At 48.5% G+C, this 17,863-nt stretch overlaps 1 protein-coding gene across 8 annotated transcripts in view; it reads right to left on the bottom strand.

The window, feature by feature from the left end:
- Window positions 1-15,045, bottom strand: part of DISC1 (DISC1 scaffold protein) — a 362,726-nt gene extending 347,681 nt beyond the window's left edge. For all 8 annotated transcript variants that reach the window (XM_061182533.1, XM_061182522.1, XM_061182515.1 and 5 more), the window contains exon 1: window positions 14,903-15,045. In XM_061182533.1, coding sequence (XP_061038516.1) covers window positions 14,903-14,960 — 58 coding nt within the window. In that variant the 5' untranslated portion in view covers window positions 14,961-15,045. The remainder of the gene's footprint in view (window positions 1-14,902) is intronic.
- Window positions 15,046-17,863: the final 2,818 nt, after the last annotated feature.

Genomic DNA, 17,863 nt, shown 5'->3' on the forward strand with positions numbered 1-17,863 from the left:
GCTGGGGGGGGCGGGGGGAGGGGCGGGGGGGAGGTCATACCCAGCTAAGAGAATTTCCCAGCCTCCCTTGCAGCTTCCTGTGGCCATGTGACTCAACCCTGGCCAACAGGATGTGGGCAGAAGCGGGGTCAGCCACTTCCAGCTCTGATCCTTGAACACCCCCTAGGAAGTTTTCTGCTCTCTCTTTTCCACTATCCGCTGGCTGGGTGGCAAAGGCCAGGGCACCCTTGGAAGCCACATGCTAAAGGTGGCAGGGCCTTTGTCAGCCTGAGTCCCTGGACGACAGTGTAAGGCAGAGCATCCCCTCCATCCGAGCAGTGCCTTAGGGTAACCAGCAGTAAACGGAGGGAGAAGTGAACTTCACCCAGCAGAGAACCACACTTCTGATGTACTAAGCACTGATATCTCAGAATACCTCTTAGATCCCTAGCATCACCGTAAACACCGGAACTTAATAAAAGCTAGCATGTTCTAAGGGGGGACAACCATAAACATTCCAGTTTAATGTGGCTGGGTGAGTAATCTACGGGGCAAACATGGGCTCCTGTGTAGCCATTAGAAATAATAAAGTAAAGCAATATGTACTGACATGAAAACGTTTCTGTGCTGTACTAATAAATGGGAAAAAATAGATTAGAGAACAAGGGGACATAATCCCACCTCTGTAGAACTGCATGTGTGTATAACACAGGCCTGAAAACCCTCCAGAAGGATGCTCACTAAAGAATTCCCAGTGAGGAAGGTGAGGCTTCAGTGATCACTTCTTCTACCGTGTATTTTTCAGGCTTGCATTGATTTTTTATAATGCCTATGTTTTGTCTTTTATGTAAAAACAATAAAGCTACGTTTGGACATTAACCATAATATTTTTCCTCCAGTTGACCTTATAATGTCCCTTTCATTTCCATTAAGAGATTCTTCCCATCCCCTTTGCTCTGGAATTTCCTAAAAACATTACTTCAAAGAAGTCAGAAAATTTATGGGGGTCCCAAGACAATGCCAATGTCATCTAGACTCACAGCTCATGTGTACTCTTCACCGCACATCTATTTCCATCAGTTTATAAGAAGTGACACAGTGTAAACTTCCTGGACTCTACCTCCCTGATCCCAGGACATCGGGCCGACCTTGTACACTGACCGCCGTCCTCCAGGAGAGGAGGAGGGGCCAACCTAAGGCCCTGTCCTAAAGGCCCCGGTCTGACTTCAACAGGAACCAGTGAGGGGAGGGAAGGAGATGCAGCAGGAGCCACCAGCAGGCTCTGCAACCTTTCTCACAGTCACACGACTATGGGTGTGTCTGCCACTGAGCCAAATGCCTGCCCCCCAGCCAGGGCGAAAGAACGACCCTCTGAGTATACGGACCTGTATACAATCTGTTGTTAAGATTGTGGAGACGGTGTCCATGGTTACGATGCTCACCAACGGGGTTTAGGTCATAGGTGACTAGACCCTTACCACATGGCTGTAAAGGCTGGGTTTTGAGCAGAGGTGTCAGCTGGGTGAATTAGAGTTTTAGGAAAATTAATCTGACTATGATGACACCATGATTAGGAAGAGGCTAGAGGCTGAAAACCTATTGTAAAGGCTGTGGCAGTAATGCTGACACGTGTGAAGATGGAAACAGAAAGGAAGAGATCCTGGGGAGTGGACCCGCCCTAAGCACCCAACAGATCCACAGAGACCACACACAAAGTGCAGGAAAACTGAGACCACTCCAGGTATGCCAAACAGAGGCCATTTAATACAGGGAGTTGGTCACAAAGGTATGGAAAGAACTGGAAGAGAACAAAGAAGGAGAGATAGAAGGGATAATAGCTAGAGGTCAGACACTGATGCTCCGGGCTGCATCCCTGAGGCTGCTCGACCTGCTGGACTGCTGCAGAGCCCGTGCCCGTTGGTTCTGGAGCCTGGGGAAAGGGCTTACCCGTCAGGGCTGCTGGAGCCCAAAGCACCCATCCTTGCCTGCAACTGCCCCACTGTAAAACCCGAATCAGGAAGCTTTCTCTCCCTCCTGCCTCTGGTCTCCCACCACTGCCTCCAGTTAGCAGAATTTAACAGGAAGGGAGCTGGCAATGGAGCCAGGGATGTGTCTGACTCCCAGCCCCAGCAGTAAAGTGCAAAGCACCGAAGGATGGGTGAGAGGGCAAGAGTCAATAACCAGCACCCAGCTGACACTCTTACCCATTCTTTTCCAACCTGTGTTAACAAATGTGCATTCCCAAGACAGCAGACGTAGAGAATGGGCTTGAGGACACGGGGAGGCGGAAGGGTAAGCTGGGACAAAGTGAGAGAGTGGCACGGACATATATACACTACCAAGTGTAAAATGGATGGCTAGTGGGAAGCAGCCGCATAGCACAGGGAGATCAGCTCGGTGCTTTGTGACCACCTAGAGGGCTGGGATAGGGATGGTGGGAGGGAGACGCAAGAGGGAGGAGATACGGGGATATATGTATATGTATAACTGATTCACTTTGTTATAAAGCAGAAAATAACACACCACTGTAAAGCAGGTATACTCCAATAAAGATGTTAAAAAAAAAAATGTGCATTCCAGAGGACAGGTGCAAGGCAGTGGTGATGAGGGGGCCTTGGAAGGCAGGAAATTATAGCCCTTGGCCTCAAGGAAAATTCTAGAGAAAATTTAGAACTAAGGAAAGAGCAAAATTGCTCCTCTGACTATGGTAATCGTATCATTGAAATAAAAGTGAAATGACCAAGCTGGAGCAAGGTAAAGCATGCGATGCACGCCCTCCCTCCAGAAGGGTCTGTCTGCTAGACTAATAATAGCATCTTTCTTTTGTCCACAGGGCTGCAGCTACCACATACGGTGCCACTGTGCAAATTTTTTAAAAGGCACCCGCTCTGTGGTGATGAACTATAAAAAGATGTTCCCTCTGGGAGGATAAATTAGAAAAAGGTGGCCCCTCTGAGCCGATGAATTGGAAGAAGGCACGCCTTCCTCAGCACCAGGGCCCAGGCCGGGGGTCAGCCCCACTCACCCCTGGGCCTGCACGTGTACTCCTGGTGGGACATGGCCCGCACAGCTCTAGGCCGCAGCCCACCTGTTCTAATAAAGTACTATTTTCTAAGCCCTCTGCGTGTGTCTCATATAATCCTCACAACGGTTCTATGAAATAAGCACTATTATTGCCCAGTTTACAGCCGAAGAGAAATTAAATGACCTGTTCCTGGTCATATACCTGGTAAGTGACAGAACTGCTGGTAGAAATTTGAAATCTAACGTTAGCCCCATTGAGGGCCTACGATGGGGCAGAGGCCGGGCTCAGATCTTTACTCACATGACCACAGTTGATTCTCAGAATGTTACCGAGTCCAAGCTCGCTCTGTTCACCACACGACAGGCCAATAAATCGGGAGACGAGGCGTTGAGGCAGGGAATACGACCTTATTCGGAAAGCCGGCAGACCGAGAAGACGGCAGACTAGTGTCTCTGAAAAACCGTCTTATTGGGGTCTGGATGCCAGTTTCTTTTATAGCACAGAGAGGGAGAGGAGACGAGGAAGTAAAGTAAAAAGGCCGTAAGTTTTGCCAATATCCCCTGGAATGGCCAGCCTCGGGGAGGGGATGTGTTAATTTCTTCTTTCTTGCAGCCATCCACAGGCGGACAGGGGCCGGAGGTTGCCCTGAACAAAGGCACTTTGGTTTCACCTTCAGGCAGAGGGGCAGGGTTCCCTGAGGCGGACCATTATGTATAGACAGTATCGTTTTAGTGAACCAAAGCAGCGGAAAGCAAAGGCTAAAGAAAAAAAAACAGATCCAACATGGAGTCAGATTTGGCTCTTTCCTGTTACAAGAACAGCATGAAGTGGCCATGACTACCTTTGGTTCACCAGTCGAGCCCTCTCTGCAGGGGGAACCTGGGCCCCAGGCCTGGGGGAAGAGCCCAGCCTGCATGCTCGTGTACCCAGCATGTGTGCACCACCCTGGCCATGGAGAATGGCATCCTTTCATTTATTAATTTTCTGTTCAAGTTACTGCTTTCTTCAAAGGAGGACAAAGCACAGTCAGCTCTGATGGGGCAATGAGACTGCAGAGGAATATCGGCAGAATCTGGGACTTCCTGTGGGTTTTTCTCCTGGTGAAACAAAAAACCCCTTTGACTCTGGCTCCTTTGGGGTTCCAGGGAACAAGCTGGCATTATCTTTGCACTGAAGGGCCTTTGACTCCTATAGTCCCCGCAGACAATGCTGAAAGAACACCCAGAGGATTAGCCAACCAGCCTGCCAAGTCCCCAGCCTCACAGTAGCTCTCCCTCAGTGACAACAGCTCACAAGTGACAGCTCCAGAAATTTACAGGGAGCTGGTGAGGTCTGGTGGCAGAGCAAGCAGCCGGGTCCCCCTTTGTCCCTGCCTGCACTCAGGTTGGGTTCACTTCCATAACGGTCTTATTAAATAAGTACAGACTGTGACGATTTCTTCCCTGCAGCCAAAACACTTGAGAAGCCAAGGGAGAGGCCAAACTCTATGCTTAGAGAGAAAGGCATGGCAGGCGCGCTGCTGAGCTGAGCCTCTTCTAAGGTTAGAATGCCCTCTTTGGGTGTGAGATGATACCAGCAAGAGCGGGGAATTTTCTGCAACAGGAGAGGCGAACTATCGGAGGGGATTTCAAGAAACCAAAATCCAATCAGTGGAGCATCTCACAGAGAGAACGGAGAATGTACATATCATGTGGATGAAAATTTTATAAAGACAAGCCCAAAATTAAATTACACCTTGAAAAAGCAAAGATCGACCGGCTCTAGAACCAGAATTCCAGAATTCCCTTCCCAGAGCCAACCCCCAAGTGCTCTGTTACACCACCTTCACTCTGCGTGATCATTTGCTATCGATCAGCCACGTGAAGCCTCCTCATCACCAGCAGCCCTCGAGCGCTCACAGCCCAAGACAGCAACATAGGAGCCAAAGGCATCGCCCACCCTGACTGTCGGCGGGGGTGGACATTTAAGGGGGCACCTTGACAGTTCCAACCCCTCTTCCTTCCAGCTTATCAGTGACAGCAGTTGTCTACGGCTCCCTCCAAGACAAGCAGGGGCTCTGGAATCCAGGTGTCAGACCAAGGACCAAACACCAGCCAGGCCTGGTGGGCACACCGTCTTGGAAGCTGAGCACGGGAGCCCCCCCGACCCCACAGAGCAGACCGCCTGCCAGCGCTGCCTTGTAGAAGAGCCAGTCTGCACTCCTGCGCCGGCAGCATGCTGAAGCCCGACTGAGCAGTGCAGCTTCTGTGGGGTCCTGCTCCCCCTCCCCTGCAATGCCGCCTCCATCCCTGGGTTCACCCCTTATGCAGGCTGGGCTTGTGTCTCACAACAAAGGCAGCATGTTGGGGGCCCATCTCGGGAAGAGCAGAGATGATACAACAGCCACTGAGGCTAAGAATTGGAAATGCAGCAGGAGAAAATGAGGGGAAGGGGAGGAGAAGAGCAAAACGAGTACAACAACGATTAAGTACACGCTCGTGATGCATCATCGAAAATTCCAAACTCCAGAAGTCCGTGTTGAGAACCGCGAGCTTCCCCTCACGCATCCTGCAGGAGTCTGCAAGCCCTCGTGTGCACAGATGTAAAGCGATGGAGAGTCTATCCATCCCGCTGAGTTAAGGGCACGAGCATCTATTTTGCTGCAGAAACACTCATGCGATTCAGATAAGGGATCAGGGACCTGGATTAGGGTGTGAGGGACAAGCTATAAGGCAAACTGAGATCACAGGCAGGACTGATGTTAGAGGCGATATCAGCGAGTTTACCATCAAGACAATGCTTTACACATAAACAGTACAGATTATGATGCGCTCATATAAATGATCGGATTAGACCTTTACCACAATTCTACACTGAGGGCTGACAAGGAAGGACACTCAGATTCAGAGAGACTAAAGGACTTGCCCAGGGTCCTGACTCTCAGTCCTATCCATCCGGCCACTCGGCCAGTCACAGTTAACCATCACTTACCCACATGAATGACGAGTAATTGATCACAATTTAAAAGAAATATGCCAGGTACCTCTGCACTTCCATTAAAAGGTGCATTGGTCGATGTTTCAGAAATTTACAGTACATCTTGATACGTGATGAACATCCTGGGTGATAGGCTCTGGAGGGGCAGGGGCAGTGCCAAAGGTCAGCTTGGGGTGCTGCAGTCCCCACATGGTTCCTGGGTCCTCTAAAGCCACTCCAAACTAAAATCATCAGGGCGTGCTTTGATATGGGCAGCTGACATTTTTCTCTTATGCAATGTGTGAATGGCAGAGCCTTTAGAAATTTTCACCACTTGTATTGATCTTGAACACACAGTGTGTTCAAGAGCGTGTTTGCATGTAAAAGCAACTTTAAGACACGTGCCCTACCCTGCCTTTCCTAACCCAGCTGCTGCCCGAGCCTCCCATGCCACATTTCAGGAGCCACCGCCGGTTGGGAAGCAATTCCCCCGCGCGATGGTGGCCCAATTACAATATTAGGTTAAACCCATGCAATTCGGTAAGTCTCTATTCCTACTACGGGTCTAACACAGATGATAAGAAGATAAATAAGACAAGAAATTCAGCCCAGACTAATGCAAAGGCATATCCAAAAGAGTGTGTTTCTCTCCACTCAATTTCTGGTTGACTCACCCCTTCCTGGCTCTGTAATGATGAATAATTATTCATTGTATTGGGAAAGGCAGTCTCCTAATTTGGATAAGATATTGTTTTTTTAAAAGGGTCTTATGCTCCTTAAAAAGCAGAATACAATTTTAAAAGCAGAGTCAATATAAATGTACCCCAAGATCAGCCTAAGGTAAATAACCCCTTTGGGATATCTCATTTTTATTTTCACTGAGCCCTACTCCACCTCAGCAAACTGGGAAAAACAGGAGTAATATCAATACCTTTCCTTATATATCACCTTAGCTTTTCAAAAAAGTTTCAAAAACATTCCAGTATTTATTGGAATGAATGTACTTAGATAATCCCAAATCCTAAAGCCAAGAAAATATAACAGTTGGATTAAAATGACAGAATTTGTCCATTTCTCCATTCAAACGACTATTTGAGTCAAGTAGAGGAGGACACACAAAAGCTGTCCTGTTGGGAAATAGTTCAGAACTCATCCTACAATCCCCAAAGCCAATTAGGCAGCTGGGGAGAGGATGAGGTCATGAGTGTGGGATCAGCGTGAGACACTCCCCTTCCTTCCGGCCCCACCAGCTGCGAGCCTCCCAGCCGCTGGGAATGTGGGTGAAATTGACTAAATGGTAACACCACGGCCAGGAAATTAACACAGAGTGTCTATAGATGGACTGATCTCTCTCTTCCTAGATGAAGAGCAGCACATTTTATATACAAGTGTGGAAATCAATACTTGCCTAAATTACCTCAAAATTGTTATACCCAGCAGTAAACATTGCAATCGATACATTCTAAATTAAAGGATTCCTTCTTTCTTCCTCCACTCACCTACCTATCTATCCAAGTATTCACTGGGTACCTACTAGGTGCTGCTTACTTCTTGATAATGTTGGTGTATCCCAATTGCCAATCATTCTGATGAAACAGCATCCAGAAACTTCAAAAAATTCTTTTTTTTCCCCTGGACCATGGCTTCTCAAGGGTATGGACAACAGTTTACACATTTTTTTTAAATCTAAAGAGCCACCACGGTATCCGGCAATGTGATTTGTGCATTTCAATAAACTTTTGAACTGAGATGAACTTCTGGAACTCTTGGTTGGTTTCAAAAGACATAAAAATTAAGAAGATGGGGTTAATCCACACACGGGATTGCTCAATCTAAAATATAATAAATCGTTTAATTCAACTCAGAGTGGAATAAACCAGGAATGTACTACATACATGAGGGGAAAGGCGATAAACCAGAGAGCTTCCTTGAGCTGAAGGGGTTTACATTGGAGTTGGGAAGGCAGGTTAAATACACAACAAACTGTAACAGAAGACGTGGAAAAGAGTAGATGATCGCAGAGGACCAGAGAAGGCTGGAAAGTATTACTGGCAAGATGTGTAGAGACTGGGGGCAAAGAGGACAGATTCCATCATGTTCTTGGTGGACAGAATAAAGTGTGCAGTCAAAGGGCCAGAGTATCCATTTTAGGGATTTAGTGGCCTGTTTACGGAAGGCCTGGAAAGGAATGCTAAGAATTTGCTTGCAGGACAATAATGAGTTTGCACGGGGGAACAGTGACCTAATCAGGTCTCTGCTTTAGGAAGATTATCCTGGCAGCAGCATGCAGGCCCGTCTGGCAGGAGGTACTGAGCAGAGAAATACTGACACAATCCAGTGTCAGGACTGGGAAGACGCAGGAAGGACTGAGATGCCTTTGGAAGAAGCGTCCTAACAGTGGCTGCAAAAATCTGAGGGTTGCCTTAAATCACCCGGAAAGAGTACCAGGCTTCGTTAGATCTCCCCTTTCGACTGGATGGTCCTTGTGGACAATCTGATACATCTTTAAACACCCTGCTGGGTACACCAAAGTGCCGTGCATACAGTAGGTGCCAAATAAATGTTCCTGAACGGATAAATACAACGGAATGAATAAATGGATAAATTAGTGTCTCTTCTACCAGAGAATTCTATAACCAGACAGAGGAAAACAAAAGCATTGATAAGAGTCAAGCGAATTGGAGGCCCGAGATCTACTATTTGAATTGAATGCAGATTATCTATACCCAAGGTCAGCTGTCTCACATTTCACTATGCCCGGCTCGTGGCTATAATGAAAGCATCAAGGAAATATTAATAAATTGTACGGAGTTGAGACCTTACAAGTTCTCATCACCAGAAAAAAAAAAAAACAACTTTGTAACTTTCTAAGGTGAAAAATGTTAACTAGACTTATTGTGATGATCATTGCACAATGTATACAAATACCAAATCATTATGTCATGCACCTGAAACTAATATAATGTTAGTGTCAATTACACCCTAATTAAAAAAAAAAATTGTACTGAGATACACAAATTTTTTTTCAGCAGAGGATCTGTAATCACAAAACAGCTTTCACAAGTCTATGTTTCCAGTGTATTAGAAACAGAGCCCCATTTATCTCTCTCTTTACTCTTTTTCTTATTTGACCGCTGTGAAATTGTCCTCCTTTGCCTATCAGTATTTTAGTAAGATGAGATATGTTTTCATTTATAAATGCAAAACACATACATTCTCCTGTCTCAAAAATAAAGCCTAATAATTATGCCAAATCATCTTATCAGTCGACTTGCAAATTAAGAGACGACAGGTATGAAAAAGAAAAGTTAGGTTGCATGTCACAAAACCAAATTTAAAGTCAGGTTCTACATTCAAGACACAACCCACTCATTAAATTTAGATATTTCACCTTTCAACCTGTGAAAGCAATTAGTCTCCACGCAGGGCCACCTGTCAAATGCACGTTTCTATTCCTGGTCGATGTGTTTGCCTGGGCGAACATGATCATGTTAATCATTAATATCAATCCTAGATACAGGTAACCCTGGGGAGTTAACATACCGACCTCAATCAGGCAGCTGAGTGCAGGGAGCGGGCTGAGCCTCTTGAAATGGAACCATCTGGGTCAGCGGGGGCGGGGGGAGGAGGCAAAATGTGAAACCCCACAGAGCAGAGAATAGGAAACTTACACAGTCGCCCAAGTCCTGGACAATCCCAATCCTCCAGGACAAAAGTCACAAAATCCGAGAGAGGGAGGGGTTCCCACACACATAGTCCACTGCAGCCTCTGTCCCACGTGCAGACACCCCCATACGGTCACCACAGAATCAGCCAACACTAACTTAAATGCTTCCAGTGGCAAAAAGCTGGCCACTTTTCCAGATGGGTTATTCTATGCATGGACAACTTTTCAGCAAGTTTCTCCTCGAAGTTGAAAAGTGATGCCCTACTCATGTGTGGCTCTGTTTCTAATTCTGGGCCAAGAAGGCCCTCTAAGGGCTTCCCTGGTGGCGCAGTGGTTGAGAATCTGCCTGCTAATGCAGGGGACACAGGTTCGAGCCCTGGTCTGGGAAGATCCCACATGCCGCGGAGCAACTAGGCCCGTGAGCCACAACTACTGAGCCTGCGCGTCTGGAGCCTGTGCTCCGCAACAAGAGAGGCCGCGATAGTGAGAGGCCCGCGCACCGCGATGAAGAGTGGCCCCCGCTCGCCGCAACTAGAGAAAGCCCTCGCACAGAAACGAAGACCCAACACAGCCAAAAATTAATTAATTAATTAATTAATTTAAAAAAAAAGAAGGCCCTCTAAATGTTGCATGAATGACTAATGAGTTAATGAACGAATGGATTCTTACAGATCAGTGACAATGTGAAAAGAGTAACCGTTCAGAATTTTAAGTGTTTAAGAGCCATGATAGCTCAAAAATAAATAAATAAATAAGGAGTTGGTTTCAATTCATTTAATATTTCTTAAGTAGAGGGGAATTATGCAGACCTATGGAGTGAAGCATGCTTATGGAAACAGCTCCAAGGAAGAGAAGAGGACCCAGATCCTAATACCCTCTGCTGCTCTCACCCACTTTCCACACCTATAAACTGAGCAGGCCAGATGCCCTGATCTCTACTGTCACTCACAACCATCAGGACTCTGATGTGACTTATCCCCGCAGACAGCTGTGTCACACCTCCAGGAGTTTCCTGTCTTAACTGCATTTCTCTGAGAGTTCAAAGCCATCTGCAAATAAAGGGTAAAAGTCCTACCATGGCAGGCAAACGCAGAGGTAGAACAGGTAGAATTATATCCATGTATTTTCAGGATAAGCGCAAGGCAACATGGTTGGGAAATTAACCTGAAGTTGACTGAAAATTAGAATCTAGGGCTATTTATTTCAATTACCTCATTTGAGATCAGGCCCCTTACACCTATGGTTACCATTATAAGGACCAAATATATATTTCTCAGCAGCTGCACTTGGTAAATGCACTTGTCCGTGCCTCGCCGGTCAGAACTCAACAGATCTGACCACCTGATCATCTGAAGCTTCTTCCAGCAATAAATTCTGTGATTCTGTTTATAACACCCGAAGACCAAGAAGCGACCCTAATGATCTCAGGAAGCCTAGCTCTACCATCCATTTCTGAGCCATTGCAGGAGGCAAGTGGCCAAAAGGAAGGAGGGCCGGATAAAAGGAAGCAGGCAGAAAACCGATGGTCATGTCAGCAGCTGAGCACACCATGTGGGCCCCTGACTGCCTTCCAAAGCCAAAGAGAAATACCATGTCACTCACTGGTCAGCCACAGTTTTCCTCTCCCGCTACCACTTGGTATGAAAAACTGGGAAGCTGATGGTGAAGTCTGTGCTCAAAGAAGCAGCTGGTAAACTCTGATTTCAAGAGAAAATGGATTCAGAATGGTCAAAGCATCTGTGGCAAGTATTTTTTAAATTGCATGATTGTTGCACAAAAGATACTTGCTGAGGAATTTTCACCACAGTCATTAAAATCGAGAACAACAAGAGAAGATTCCCAAGGGCTAAAAGGCTTACATTACTAAATGGTGCTGGCTGGAAAAGTGGCACAGCTGTGCCAGAGGGGACCCGCCCCAGCCCCAGGGTGGGTGCCCAGGGCATCTCTGGAAGCAGTGCTCTCTGTTGGCTTTGCATGAGAACCCGGCATATAAACTGAATTAGTATCATCATTGTCAAAAAGATTATTCTAATTCTGGTCTAATGATCCTAATCTAAAAATTTTATACTCAGAAACTCTGTTCTGTGCTGGTCTTTAGATCTTATTATTTAAAGGTCACCCCTGTATCCTCTCTTCACTCTGAAGATCTTCCATCAAACTTTGACCAAAATCACAATAAAATTCAAACATTAACAATTTAATCGCTAATCCTTCTTCGATCACAATTTTAAGAATTTTTTTTAAAAGGAAAAGTTTTAATGAACATAATAAATGTGGGCTTTTTTTTTTCTAATGTCTTAATGTTTGAGCAATGAGCTACTGTTATTTTTGTCATCTAATGAAACAATAATAGTTTGCATGCAGTTTTTTGGAAGTAGATATAAATTGATGAACATGGCACAGAAATGGCTTACAAGAAAACAGACACCAAACTATTGGTCTGCATTGCTGGGATTACGGTGGTTTTCAGTGTTCTTTTTCTTGTTTGTAGTTTTCTGTGCTTCCTGTAACAAGCACCCACTACTTTTGGAAAAAGAAAAAAGAATAAACGAGAAAAAAAAGAATAAGAGAAACAATTGAATTAGGGATTGTTTCTGCAGCACAGAAACCTGTCATTCACTCTCCCTCAGGTGCACAGACTTTGCCTGATGGTCCATTTCTGGGGGCATCTCAGGTGAACAGTGAGGTCCTTGCAGAAACGTCCTGGGTCCCAGCCCTGCCAGGTAACCATGACACCAAAAGCCTCAATCCCAGTTTACCCCTCTTGTGCCATCCTAAGGGTCCTGGCAAATTTATGTGTTAAAATAAAACATTCATGCAGACTCTATTTAGTCTTGAGATCTCTGATGAGTTCTTTCTTTTTCCTTTTTCTCAAAGTGTTTATTCAATACTCTATTTTTTAAGGGGATCTCTGATGAGTTCTTGTGATATGTTCTTTGAAGGTTTTAGTACGTTTTTTCTCTGCAAATTTTCACTGCTTATTTTTGCAAGAAGACAGCTTAAAATGGGATTTTTTTTTTTACATAGGGATGAAAACAATTAAGATTATTTCAAAGTCTCTTCTGCCAGGGCTAAAAATTCACTCATATTTTGGAGTCTATAAATATGTAGGGTATATTATTATCAATTGTTCTAACACAGATCTGCTCTGAACAACAGCTCGTCTGCATAACCTCAGTTTGGCCAGTGGTTGAGAACACAGCTGTGAGAGGCACCCACACCAGGGTTCTAATCCTAGCTGTACCCTCCACAGCCACATGACCTCTGGAAAGAAGCAGGGTGACCCTGCATCTCGGCTTTGTACAGGGAGAGGATTATAAGTATCTACCTTACAACAGTCTGGGGCGGATTTCATCAGAGCAATTCCTGATAAGACTGCCTGCGACACCGTAGGCGGCAAAAAAAATTGCAGATGTTCTTATTCCTCTTGGTAGCAGTGATATCTTATATTCGTGCAGTGACTCGCAGGCTTCAAGGAGCTCTCAGATCTTTTACCTCATTTGAGTCTCAGGCAGCTCTATCAGTCCAATAAGTTACTGTTCCCATTTCATCTTTTTTGTAAACAGATGACGAAACTGAGGCTCAAGATCACAGAGCTTAGAAAGCAGCTCCAGGCCTCTCTTTGCTCAGTGCCAGGTCTCAACTGACCCTCAAAAGACTTCATGTGCCATGCCTGAATTTAATAAGATTAAATTTCCTTTAAAAAAAACTCTGGGTCTTCTCTGATGGCGCAGCGGTTGAGAATCTGCCTGCCAATGCAGGGGACACGGGTTCGAGCCCTGGTCTGGGAGGATCCCACATGCCGCAGAGCAACTGGGCCCGTGAGCCACAACTACTGAGCCTGCGCTCCGCAACGGGAGAGGCCGCGATAGTGAGAGGCCCGCGCACCGCGATGAAGAGTGGCCCCCGCTCGCCGCAACTGGAGGAAGCCCTCGCACAGAAACGAAGACCCAACACGGCCATAAATAAATTAAGTAATTAATTAATTAAAAAGCCAACGTTAAAAAAAAAACAAACTCTGCTATTCATACTTTAATCAAATCAAACTGGTTTTTCTACACCACTCCAAATTAATTAGGTTTTGCTTAGTGAAAAGAGCAACTAAGGTTATTATTTAGAGCTTACTGTGTATCTCAGCTCTGGGCTGGGGGTTCACATCCACGGCCACATTTAAACCCATAGGGACCCTATGAGGTAGCACTGCCATTGCCCCCATCCCATAAATGGGGCAACTGAGGCACAACTAAGTCCAGGATTGAGATGCAGGCTGACTGCCTCATACCCCAGCTCTTAAGACTCCGGTATTGTCCAAATCGCATTTGCCCAACTGACCATACATTTCGCAAAGTGCTTTCACACACAGCAAGTCTATGGGACCAGATTGGGGGGCGGGGTGGGAGTGGAGGAGGGAATGGGTTAGCAGTGCTCTCTTCTACATTCGCAGAAATCGAGGCTCAGAGATGTTAAAGGAGTTGTCAAAGTTGCCCGGCCCTCTTCTGGCGCAGCAAGGACACACACTCCCGGACTCCAGACCTCATTCTCTTCCCAAAGTCTCAAATTCCTTTGCATGTATTTTAAAAGTGAGATGGTAGGAGACGTCCTGCCGTTCCTGACAAGCAGCTGTGCACTTAATGGCCTAAGTGTCAACCCTGAGCGTTGACAGCGTGACCTGTACTCGGGGCGGTGGAAGCGGAGGGGTCGCTCCGAGCCGGGCGTGGGCGTCACTACTGCCGAGGAAACGGGAGGTGAAACTGCTCGCCGAGCAGCCACTTGGGGCGGGCGGTGCCAGCACCACGTTCCTCAACCCACCCCAACCTCCTCCCTCCAGGTCCCCGATGGGGTGGAAGCCGAGACTCGGCCCGGGGTCGGGACGCGGTCTCGGGACCGGGCGCACGGGAGTCCCCTGGCCCGCGGGTGCGGGCGCACGGCGACCCGAGGCTCGGACGGCACAGTCCCCGGGCGCATCCAAACCCGAGCGCGCCCCGGCCGCCTTCCTCGGCCACCGGGACCCGCCCGGGCGGGTCCGACCGGCGCTGCTGCCAAAACTGCGGCTCCCGGGATCTCAGCACGGTCTTCGGGGAGGACCCGGCGCGACAACGACCCCAGCGCGGCGCGCCACGCGCCCTGCCTCAGTTTCCCTCACCTCGCAAGGATGCATAAACCCAAGATGTTAACAGCGGCGCAGCCCGGACCGGCACGATTTCCAGACGTTAGAGCGCACCCTCCCCGCCGGACCCCCGCCCCGACCCGCCGGGCGGCCGTGACAGCACCCCTACCTGCGCGGTGGCCCCCGCCGCCACCGGCCGGGGCGCCCTGGGAACCCCCGCCCAGCATGCGCCCCGCCGGCTCCTCCCGCTCCGCCTCCTCCGCCTCCAGCTCCGCGGCGGCCGGCGGGCTCCGTGCGCCCCGAGGCCCGCGGCGCGGGAAGCGAGCGGCCGCGCCGGACGGGAAGTGGGGAGGGGGCTGGCGAGGAAGGGGAGGCTCCTTCCTCCTCCCGGGCCGCGCGGGCCGTTTCCTCCCCAGCCTCGGCCCCGGCACGCGCGCGCGCGCACACACACGCACACGCACACGCGCGCACACACACGCACACGCACACACGCGCACAAGCACACGCGAGCGGCTGGGGCGGGCGGGGCCGGCGGGCGGGGCCGGCGGGCGGGGCCGGCGGGCGGGGCCGGCGGGCGGGGCCGGCGGGCGGGGCCGGCGGGCGGGGCCGGCGGGCGGGGCCGGCGGGCCCACAGCCTGCGTCCCGGACCTCAGGAAGCTTGCTTTTCGCTCTTGCTCGTTTGCTGGACGAAAACGAGAGGGGAAGTGCGGTGGGGAGAACGGGTGCTCCGAGAAGGAGAAACTGGGAGGCCTTCCTGGGGCGGGGGGCGGGGCGGGTCTACGAGGGTGCCTCGCAGACACTAATTAGGGAAGTGACCAAAGGGTTGATGGAAGAGATGGAGGGGAGGAGAGGGCCGGGGGGAGGAGAACGAGGGGAGACGACAGACTACACTGGGAAAGAGGGGGGCGAGCAGTTCAACGTGAAATGAGGATCCAACTATTTGAATCTTCTGGTAGCACTGGACTGGTCCCAGATCCCCCTCTCCACTTCGGGCAACCATCCCAGGACACAGCTGCCATCCGTGCCCAGCTCGACTCCCCTCCTCTTCGGTTCCTTCAAGGGGGCTCCTGGAGCATCCCTGACGCCGCACCTGTCAGACACGGTTCTTGCCCTTAAGGGGCTCCCCTCCAGCGGGGAAGAGAAATATGTGCGTATAAAACTAAATAACAGCACGCAGTGGAATATGCCACGAGCCAGAGGTTTGGCACAAAACATTGCAGAAGTTGGGGGTAAGAGGGAGTGTCGTGAAGAAGGATCGGAAAGGCTCTCTGGAGGAAGGGAAAGGATCTTGCTAGAACTACAGGAGGGTCAAGGTCCTTCACGAGATAAGAACTGTGTCAGTGAAAACACCTGGATGTGCTTAGGAGTCCGAGAGTTGTGGGACGGAATGAATATGAGCGTGGATGTGAAGCATGTGGGAAGATGGTGGAAGGAACAAAAAAGTTGGATCAAGCTGAATTTAACGGTGTAGACCACGAAGCAGAGATCTGGACTCAATGCTGTGGTTTGAGAGATTAGAAAAAAGCTCTGTTTGTTTAGCTAGTTGACAGAAACATGGGGCAAGAGGTGACCTACACTAAATGAAGTGGAAATGCCAGAACTGCCCTGGTATACTGGAAAGGACTTATCTAAAGGCTTAGGGAGGTTGAAGTATTAGAGTGGATTTATCACATATGACCTGCTTACTCACTCTGAGAGGGTCCAGAGGACACACCATTCACTGTGACTCTGAGAAATAACTTTGTGACCCAGCGTCGTTGGTCAGCTCTTCTCTGTAGGTCAGAAATTATGGTGGGAACTATGCCACTGCAGTGTGGGTCCTTAAATGCAATGAGGATAATTGGACCCCAGAGTAGCTGGGGCCACATGGTGGCAATGAATCACCAAAGGCAGGGTGGGCATGGTTTCTGTAATGGACAGCAGAGTCAAAGCAGCAACTGGAATAGTCTGACGGCCACAAACCTATGGCATTGGCCGGTGAATCATGGGGTTCTTCGATGAGGATGCTACTAAATTCTTACTTGATCTATATGAGCAGAAAAGTTCTAGGTCAAGGGAACAAAAGCCGAACTTGAATTACCAAAACAGAGAGACTCCATCAATTCCGAGACTTGCGTCAGTTTGCAGACCCAAAACTCCTTAACGAAAGAGATGTCTGTCTCTTCCAGGAAAGACCTCGCAACGGTGCCAAAAAATACATACTATTAATCTTTCTTCAGCCTTCCCCAAAGGGACATAAGGCCTTTTACTCGGGTGACTGTGCGCTGGGGGAGAGGAAATAATCAGACTTTTCAGGAATTACTGGACCCTGGCTCTGCACTGACCCTGAGCCCAGGAGACCCACTACATTACTGCAGTCCACTAGCCCAAGTAGGGGCTTATGGAGGTCAGGTAATCAATGGAGTTTTAGCTCAGGTCCATCTCCTAGTGGGTCTCTGCACTCATCCTGGGGTTATTTCTCCAGTTTTGGAATGCATCATTAGAACGATACTCAGCAATTGGCAGGATCCCCACCATGGCTCTGGGACCTGTGGAGTGAGGGCTGTTCTGGTAGGAAAGGCCAAGTGGAAGCCACTACAAACTGCCTCTGCCTTCGAAAAGAGTTAACCAAAGGCAAGACTGCATTCGTGGAAAGATTGCCGAGATTGGTGCCTCCATCGAGGACCTGAAAGATGCAGGGGTGGTGATTCCCAGCACCTCTCCATTCAGCATGCCCATGTGGCCTGTGCAGAAGACAGATGGGTCTTGGAGAATGACAGTGGATTATCATAAATTTAAGCACATGCTGATTCCCTTTGCAGCTGCTATACCAGCTGTAACATTACTGTTCAAGCAAACTCATATATATCTGCTAGTATCTGGTATGCAGCTATTGGTCTGGGAAACGTTTTTTCTCCATACCTGTTAGTAAAGACCACCAGGGCAGCTTTCTTTCAGCTGGCAAAACCAGCGGTGCAGCGAAGACTGCCCTACCTCAGGGATAGATCAGTTCTCCAGCCCTACATCATCATTTGGTCAAGCAGGCACCCTATCGCCTTTCTCTTCCGGAAGACTTCACACTGGTCCATTCCATTGATGATGTTACGCCGATTGGACCTAGTGAGTGGGAAAGACTAGCTATTCTAGGCTT

Source organism: Eubalaena glacialis, chromosome 1 (assembly GCF_028564815.1).
Source record: "Eubalaena glacialis isolate mEubGla1 chromosome 1, mEubGla1.1.hap2.+ XY, whole genome shotgun sequence".
NCBI classification, from domain to species: Eukaryota; Metazoa; Chordata; class Mammalia; order Artiodactyla; family Balaenidae; genus Eubalaena; species Eubalaena glacialis.